A 9,119-nucleotide genomic window follows, 5' to 3' on the forward strand; every position below is an offset into this window, starting at 1 on the left:
AGACACGCCCGTTTCACAATAACTCTTCTGTTCGCCTTCAAGTGACGTCTGTTTGTTCAGGTGTAGCTCCTCCCCCTTTTACCTAGCCCCCCCCCCTACTTCATTCCTCTGTGCTCGTCCAGACATGTTTGTTATTTCGGGTCCTACAGATGGACCAGACTCGGGAACGCTGAAACGCGAGGGGGATTCAATCCCGGATCGAGAACATCAGCAAGTATTTCTGTTCTGCCAATCGAACGTCAAACTTCTTACGCCGGTAGCAAGAAGGTTGCAGGTCCAAATCCAGCTGTGAGGAGTTTATATGTTCTCCCTGTGTCTGTGTGGGTTCTCTCCGGGTTCTCCGGCTTCCTCCCAACAAAAAGGAGCGTAGGTGAATCGGTTCCACTAAATTGTCCGTAGGTGTGTCCAGGGTGTAACCCCGCCTCTTTCCCGTAGACCGCTGGGACAGACTCCAGTAGATCCAGCAACCTGCATGTCGGATTAAGCGGTTCCGCGGCCCGGATGTCGGATTAAGCGGTTCCATGACCCGAATGACAGATTAAGCGGTTCCGTGGCCCGGATGTCGGATTAAGCGGTTCCGCGGCCCGGATGTCGGATTAAGCGGTTGAAGATGGTTGGACGTCCTGAAGCGTCGTCGGTTGTGATTATTTGGTCTAAATTGTAATTTTGAACATTATTTAAACATTTATCGACTAATTATTATCAAGTATTCCCTGATTTCTTTCCTTGTCACACATTGGACATCATTTCACCTGTAAACGGGGCGGAGTCACCAGAACAGGCCCGACCCAACGGCAGGTTGAATACTTTTCCACGTTTTCTGTGAAATGACGGGTTTGCTTGTCTTTCCTGTCCCGGGGGGGCGCCTCCCCTGCCTCGGGACCAGAGAGCCAGGACATACGTGACTCCTCTGTTTGCCTCGAGGTGTCTCCGCCCCTTCGTTCAGGTGTAGCTCCTCCTCCTCTCACTCACAGGACATGCTGACATTCTTTCGTGAAAGCTGGGCGTCCAAAACCGGGACGAGACACGTTTTTACTCTCTGCGGTAGAAATTAGCAAATATTTTTCTAATTTTGAATCAATTTACGAAATCCTGCAGATAAAGTTCCTAAAATAAATATTATGACAGCTCAGTGTCATCTTTATATCCCTGCAGTATAAATACTATAATAGTAACTAATTGTATATCATTTGTTTGTGACATGAAAATATATTTTCCCGCTGAAATATTTCATTAAATCTCTGAAACGGGATTTTAAATCTGAACTTTTATTGCATCAACTGGGGAGCGAGCCTCCGAGGGACCTCCGAGGGACCTCCGAGGGACCTCCGCCCTGCGCCGACGTTGGACGCGTCCCCCGAGCGGACTCAGAGGACCCGGCTCTCGGTGGACGAGCTAACCACCCGCCCGTCCACCACCTCCTCCACCACGGTGACGATCTTCGTCTTGGTGGTGGTGCTGTGGAGGGACATCCGACTCGTCACTTCCACGGACAACAAAGTCTCACCTGAGTTCGGAGCCTGTCCCAGCAGTCGACGGGCGAGAGAGACGGGGTCCACCCTGGACAAGTCGCCAGGCCACCTCAGCTGCCTGATTCTGGTTTAGGTGGTGGGAGGAAGCCGGAGAGAACGTGCGACTTCTACACAGAGCGGCGCTTTTGTGAACGCTGGGGCTTGAACCCGCGACGCGGCAGTGCTAACCGCTGCGCCACCGTTTCCTGCCTCACCTGCTGCTGCTGCTGCTGCTGCTGACGTCTCCGTCCAGCAGCCTCCGGTACTCGGCGATCTCCATCTCCAGCCTGGTCTTCATGTCCAGCAGAATTCCGTACTCCTGTCCCTGGCGCTCCAGGTCGGCCTTCAGCTGCACCAGCTGCTCCTCCAGGCAGGTCACCTGGTGCTGGTACCCGGCCAGCATCATGGCGAAGCGGGTCTGGGTCTCACCCAGCGAGCACTCCAGCGAGGATTTCTGCAAGGGAGGGTGTCCATGTGGGAACGCCCGCGGAGGCGGCCCAGGTGGGAGGGGGGCGGCGCTCACCATGCTGAGCTGGGACTGCAGCTCGATCTCCAGGTTCTGCATCATCCGTTTGACCTCCGTGATCTCGGATCTGGACGTCTGGAGGGTTTCCGTGGTGACGGAGACTTCCTGGTTCAAGGCTTCAGTCTGTGGACGAACGCGTGAAGGTTTTTGCTGATCTTCAGGAGGAAGTTGCTTAATGTGTTCATTAGCATGCTAGCTAATTAGCTAGCTGGCTAACGCCTCACCTTCGTGTTGTACCAGCCGGCCAGCTCCTTGTTGTTTTTGGTGATCAGGCTCTCGTACTGATCCCGGATGTCCGCCATGATCTTCGCGAGGTCCGACTGAGGACCGGTGTCCACCTCCACGTTCACCTGCCCACTCATCTGGGCTCGGGTCAGCAGCAGCTCCTACGAGGACGAGGACGGAGTCAGAGCCAGAGCGGGGTTTACCTGAGCTCTGAGAGTCCGCTCACCTCCTCGTGGTTCTTCTTGAGGAAGATCAGCTCCTCCTTCAGGCTTTCGATCTGCGCCTCCAGGTCCGCCCGGGCCAGGGTCAGCTCGTCCAGAACCTTTCTGAGTCCGAGGATGTCGGCCTCCACCGACTGACGCATCCCGAGCTCGTTCTCGTACCTGCCGGGTCAAACACAGGTGAGGCGAACCAGTTAGCCCGCTAGCCTGCTAACTTTATGCTAAAATGTCTGTTAGCGTGCTAATTAGCGTTGCAGCTAATTGGTGGTTAAGAATGCGTGTCGGTCTGACGCTCCGTTGTGGGCGTCGGTAGGAGGACGACTCAAAGCGTGATGCCGTGATGTGGGCGGGGCCCGGGGAGGCGTGCTCGTGTGTGGTTCACGCCCGTTTAACCCCTTACTTGACCCTGAAGTCATCCGCAGCCAGCTTGGAGTTGTCGATGGCGAGATAGATGGTGCCTTTGGTCCTGTTGGCGTTCTGGATCTGTGAGGGGAGAGGAAACGGAGGGGGTCAAAGGTCGGGAGCTAAACACCAAGTCTGTCCTCTCCAAAACATCTAACCTTGACTGTCCCTCTTATTGTCTCAATCAGACCAACGGTTCAAATCTAGAACTTTCTAGCCTGCAGCAGAGAGGCAGATCGACGCAGCGAGGACGGCGTGCACCTGTCCAGCCTACCTTGGCTTGCAGGTCTGCGATGGTGGCGAGGAAGGCGCTGTAGTCTCTGGAGGTCGGGGAGGTCTTGCTCTCCAGGAAGTTCCTGATCTTCAGCTCCAGCTCGCCATTGGCCGCCTCCAGCTTGCGCACCTTTTCCAGGTACGTGGCCAGTCGGTCGTTCAGGTTCTGCATGGTGAACTTCTCGTTGGCAGAGATGTCTACGCCGAACCCAACGGAGCCTCCGCCTCCAGAGCTGACGGCAAAGGCGGCTCCGCCTGCGTGGCTGCCGGACAGGGACACGGAGGAGCTGCCCGAGGACATCCTGGACTGAGAGCGGAGGGATCCGCCAATCAGGGAGCCGAGGCTGTAGCGGCCGCCGGCGGACGCCGCCGAGCTGCTTCTCATGACCAAAGACATGGCGGTGGAGCGGTGATGAAGACGCTGCTGCGTTCGGCTGGAGGCGAGGGAGTGAGGAGCGCCGACACCGGCCCGTTTTATACCGTTAGAGGAGATTGTGTGCCGGTGGGAGGAACCACCTGTCCTTGTTTGTGGGTGTGACCCGAGGAATGTGGAAACCAGACGCCAGCCGGACAAAACGCGATCAGCGGCGCGTGAAAGATCGTTGAACGAACTCCTTTTCCAGGCCGGGCGAGTTCAGACCTGGATGACATTTAGATTTAAAGTTCACTCTCTGTGGAAACCATTCATCAATCAATCAAGCAGCGGAGGAGTCGCCTCTCAGCCCCCCCCCCCAGGTTGTTGCTGTCCTCTGTGGGTGCGGCCCGGTTCCCTTCAGGCCTCAACCCGACTGGCATGAAGAGGCCTTGTTGTTTGATGAAGGCCTTTATGAACCTTCGGTAGACAATGAGGATCAGCTGGGGCTACAGACCCCCCCCCCCCACGGAACTGCAGCACATCTGGAGCTACAGCTAGCATTAAACATCTGCAGCACATCTGTAGCTACAGTTAGCATTAAACATCTGCAGCACATCTGTAGCTACAGCTAGCACTAAACATCTGCAGCACATCTGTAGCTACAGCTAGCATGAAACATCTGCAGCACATCTGTAGCTACAGCTAGCATTGAGTTGCTCTAGATCACGCTTTAAAATCGTAGCTCTGGAAACATCTTGTTCGTTTGTTTATCAGTTAGTTCGAGCTGAACCGACTCATTTTTATGCGTTTATTTCGTGCCTTTTAGTGGCTTCCTTTGGAGGGTTTGATCATTTGCTGTTTCCATGGTGACGGTCTGATCTGTCAGGTGGATTCTGGTTCGGTTCTGTTGCGTGTCTGGCTGCAGCGGTCCGTTTCATCCTCGGCTTCCTTGACTTTAAGCAGCAGCTCAAAGCGGGGAAAGTAAAAACTATAATTATCTAATTATTGAACGATGGGAAAACTTTCCACGATGTTTGGCGGGAGGTTCTGGGACCCGGTTTCCAGTGGGACCGGGTTCTGGGACCCGGTTTCCAGTGGGACCGGGTTCTGGGTCGCGGTTTCCCGTGGGACCGGGTTCTGGGACCCGGTTTCCAGTGGGACCGGGTTGTGGGACGCGGTTTCCCGTGGGACCGGGTTCTGGGACGCGGTTTCCAGTGGGACCGGGTTCCAGCACTGAAACGAAACGTGGCGGTTTCATGTTATCCTTCGATGGGGACGTTCAGGTGCTTTTAATGGCTTCTCATTTTGAAGCCCGTTTTGTTCGTTGACGTGTAATCACCATGATTACATGTCATTAGTCTCCCCGGGGCTTTCTGGGTGTGGCCGGAGTCATTCCGCTGCAGGTAAGGGCGGGTTACCGGCAGCGCCCCCCCCCCCCCCCCACGGGTTCTCGCCTTTCATTTCAGGCGTCTTTAATGTGCTTGGTTTATTTCATTCATTTAATTTGCTCTTATCATCGGTCAAAAGCAGCACCTGAAGGCGTCGCCGGAAGGACGGGGGCTCGGTCCGGGTTCAAGGCGGGTTTGGAACCAGGAGGGGTTTGTAGAGAGTTCAAGTGCATCCCATAATACCAGGAATCGTATGAACGCCTTTAACTTTGACCTCTAACAAGACGAACAATGTCTTACGGGGCGAGACATTGCTGCACACTCATCGAATGTCTCTTTGTTGTCATGACAACAAGAGCACCCCCCCCCCCCCCGGCGAGCTTCATGTTTTTAGGTTTAATGTTACAGATTGTTACACAGGAACACGCCCGTTTCCAGATCAATCACTCGCACGCTCACAAACAACGTGCGATGAAGGCTCCTCCTCCTCCTCCTCCTCCTCCTCAGAATGTGACCTGCATTCTTGGGAGTTTCCGTTTGTCACCTCGGGGCTTTCTCTGTTTCGCGAAGCCCCTCCCACCAAAATGTTTGCATTAAAAACCGAGACAAATATTTCCGTCTTCCCACAAATCCGTCAACAGTTTTCCTCGTGAACGTGAAGGAGGCGGCCTAAAGTTTGTGGACGGCAGGTTCTCCGGGTCATTCTGGGCGTGTCCACCCCCTACCTGCTCCCCCAGGTGAACTGGGGCTCCAGAACTTGGGATCTTGCCGACGTGAGACTCCTCCTTGTTCCGACCCGCCGCTGCGCCGGGCCGAAGGGTTCGTTTCCTAGCAACCAGCAGGAAAGGATTCTAAAAGGTTCTACTTTCAGGAATTGAATCCGTTTTTATCCCTGAATTCATGAGAACAAAAAGCTTCAAATCACAAAAACTTTACTTATAAACCTTCGACGACGTCACCGCAACCGAGGGAGGGAGGGGTTCAAACAAACGGTGGCGGTTTTAGCATGTCTGAGGCCTGAGGCTCAGCTAGCTTCATCACGCACCACAGCCCTCCTCCTCCTCCTCCTCCTCCGGCCGATGCGGGTTCACACCTGTACCTTCTGCTCTGCTTCGGGTGTCAAAGGTCACCTCACTGGTGGGAGGGTGTGTCCTCGCCACACAGAATCTGATTGGCTGATCAGCTGTGAGAAACAAAGTAGTTAGTAGCGTGTGTGCGTGTGTGTGTGTGTCCTTACAGACCTGTTCCAACAGGTATTCTTACCGTAGTCGTCACACCCTCACCTGAACAGGAATGCAGTGTGAAGCATTTGGTTGTGTAACCGTGACCCCCCCCCCCCCCCCAGGCACACACACACACACACACACATGCACGCACGCACGCACACACACTCTAATTATAATAATGTCTTTTATGCAGTTTAGCAAGAAGGCATCGGGTTTGAATCCTATCTTGTACGGGTCGCCGGTCCCAGCAGCCAACGGGCGAGAGGCGGGGCACACCCTGGACAGGTCGCCAGTTCATCACAGGGCCACACACACACTCACACCTATGGACGATTCACCTAATTAGCATGTCTTTGGCGGTGGAACCCGTAGAGAACCCGTAGAGAACCAACATGACACGACTTTTCAGATTCCATGGACCAACATAAAGTTCATTCATTTCTAGGTACTTTCAGAACTTTATTCTGATTGTATTCCCTTTTTTAATGTCATCAAAATGAAGTTGTGAGCAGATCCTGATTCTAAATTCTCTCGCGGCAGAATGTCTGCTATGTGAACGTGCGAGTTCGTGTCGCACCTGCTGCAGGTACGGGCCCAGCCTGCTGTTCAGCTGCTGCAGGGCGACTCACGCAGCGTGGGGGGGGGGGGGGGTGCTGGAGTGCACGGAACCTGCATGGAGCCGCTCTGGATGTGAAGCCCGACGGTGACTAATGGCAGGTGTGTTCCTGCATCAGACAGAACAGCCCTTCCCTTTCACAAGGCTCATTTTAAAGGTCCGCTCATGCGTGAATGTTTTCTCTTCTCCCGGTTCTTCGCCCTGAGGGATGCGCAGAATGTTCCATATTCAAAGGTCACGTATGAAAACGTACGAAGCCGCACAGCCCCGAAGAGAGGCGCGTGTCTCCTCCGTTCAGACGAGTCAGATTGTTGGAATGGAACAAAGTTTGCGTGAAAATATTTGCTAAATTCTTTGTGGAATCCAAACAAAAGACAAAAATTAATTTACAGCCACAAAAAAAACAACTTCTATCGAATAGACTTCTCAATCTGGTCAGCGTCCAATCTCTCCCTGAGCCGTTTATTGTCCTAAAATACAAAACTATTTGCTTTCGTACTACGTTATTGTACCTACACTCATTCTTTCAATCATTCTTTAAAATAATATTTCATCAGATCCTGGAGCAGTGAAATATTTTCATTTGTATTAAAACAGTAACATTCAGGGGAACAAATGATTGGTAGAGATACTAAATACTAAATACTAAATACTTTTTATTGATTTTGTCCCTCGGAGGGCAATTTGGTCGCCGCGTGCGCATGCGCCCAGGCAATGTGGGTGAAGTGTCTTGCCTAAGGACACAACGACAGTGCACACATGTGCCTGAGCCTGGAATCGAACCACCATCGATCATAGGACGACCCTCTCAACCACTGCGCCACCATCGCCCTCATACAAATACTTTTATTAGTAAATACAACAAAAATAATGCTTTAAATTAAATTAAATTTATTTACAAATCTTTATATTTTTGAAGTTAGGATTTCGACCAACAGGGGGAGCTGACGTGCACTTTCAATCTGAGCCACAGAGACGAAGCAGAAGCAGCAGCCAATGGGCGATCAGCAGCCTCTGGCCGTGCGCATGCGCATTAGAAGTATGTTATTGTTGACATGTCTGCTGCTGAATGCTAATGGTCGCTGCTGCGGGTGTTCGTGTTCCCTCCGCGGTGCGGACTGATGGAGAACCCCGGAGACCCGGTGAGTTCTGCGGCTCGTCTCTCCGGCCGGAACCGCCCCTCGCTCCTCCGTTGTGACAGCGGCGCGAAAACCTTCTCGAGTTAACCGATCTCCTTGGAGAAATCGGTACTTTAAAGTTCTCCTGCTCTCCGGCGATACGAGGAGCACAAATCACACGAGATTTGACGTTTTATGGAGGAGTCCAACGCGATCTTCGATTCGGCTCGCGCGGACTCTTCATTAGTTCGCTGGACAGAACCGGTTCCTATTCGGACCGCCAAAATCAAACATTCATCCATATTATCCCCATCGGACTGAACGTTGCTATGGAAACCTTCCTGCCCTCTCACTGCTTTATTCGGCTTTTTTTTTAACTTTTATTTCCGTATATTTTATCTCTCGTTTTCGCGCTAAATTGTCGTTTACATCCCGAGGAGATCGATGATTGACAAGGTGAGCCCGGGAGAAAAATGTCGCTCCGGCCGCGGGCCGCGCTGCGACGTGGATCTAACGGAGGCCGAATTTAAGAGCGTCCCGAGCCGAGCCAGAAACACCCGAGACGGGGGTTCGCTGGTCCACTTCCCGGTACCTGCAGCCAAGAAAACATAAAACACGCGGACTTCTGGAGGGGGTTTGGTACGTGAAGCAGTCAGACGGTTCCGGTTCTGAGCCTCTCTCCCTGTGTCAGTCAGGCTCTCTCGCCCCCCTCTCTCTCTCTCTTCACCGCAGTGCGGTGGTTCCGGCGGCAGGTGAACGCGCTTCCTGATGGAAACACCTGAACGCAACAGCTGGAACCGGCAATCAATCGGTCCGGTTGATTGATCGTTTTTAACCGATCAAGCCCAGCCAATAGAAATGACAGGATCAGATGTGAATTAAGAATGGCTTTTATTGTAACTAGAATTCGGCTTGAGTAGATTTTAGGAGTACTGGTCGCCATGGAGATAGGATGGTCTCTGTGTCTGCACCTCCTCAGGTGGAGCATCCGTCCTTCGGGACGCTGGACGGCGTGGAGGAGGACCGGAGCAGCTGCAGCACGGAGTCCAGCGGGGGCAGCGGCGCCTCCAGCCCCGAGGACAGCGATGAGGAGGAGCTGGGAGGGGGGGGAGGGGGAGGGGCACAGCACCCCCCCACCTCCTCCTCCCTGACGCTCGTCAAGACCAACGGACAGGTGTACACCTACCCGGATGGACAAGCGGGCATGGGTCAGTGACGCATGGAGATTCATCCACCTCAAAAAGTAGTTCCGGCATGA

At 53.3% G+C, this 9,119-nt stretch overlaps 2 protein-coding genes across 2 annotated transcripts in view; one reads left to right on the plus strand and one right to left on the minus strand.

The window, feature by feature from the left end:
• Positions 1-1,264: 1,264 nt before the first annotated feature.
• Positions 1,265-3,613, minus strand: LOC137905835 (keratin, type I cytoskeletal 13-like). Its single transcript, XM_068750099.1, has 7 exons — positions 3,160-3,613; positions 2,884-2,966; positions 2,489-2,645; positions 2,262-2,423; positions 2,035-2,160; positions 1,727-1,965; positions 1,265-1,458 (listed from the first exon to the last, which is right to left on the minus strand). Exons 1-7 carry the CDS (start codon positions 3,553-3,555, stop codon positions 1,368-1,370), a joined length of 1,254 nt encoding a protein of 417 aa, XP_068606200.1. The 5' UTR covers positions 3,556-3,613; the 3' UTR covers positions 1,265-1,367.
• Positions 3,614-8,305: 4,692 nt separating this feature from the next.
• LOC137905469 (MBT domain-containing protein 1-like) overlaps positions 8,306-9,119 on the plus strand; it is a 7,047-nt gene continuing 6,233 nt past the window's right edge. Inside the window, exons 1-2 of the mRNA XM_068749714.1 lie at positions 8,306-8,449; positions 8,841-9,069. Coding sequence (XP_068605815.1) covers positions 8,306-8,449; positions 8,841-9,069 — 373 coding nt within the window. The remainder of the gene's footprint in view (positions 8,450-8,840; positions 9,070-9,119) is intronic.

This window comes from Brachionichthys hirsutus, chromosome 16 (genome assembly GCF_040956055.1).
Source record: "Brachionichthys hirsutus isolate HB-005 chromosome 16, CSIRO-AGI_Bhir_v1, whole genome shotgun sequence".
NCBI classification, from domain to species: Eukaryota; Metazoa; Chordata; class Actinopteri; order Lophiiformes; family Brachionichthyidae; genus Brachionichthys; species Brachionichthys hirsutus.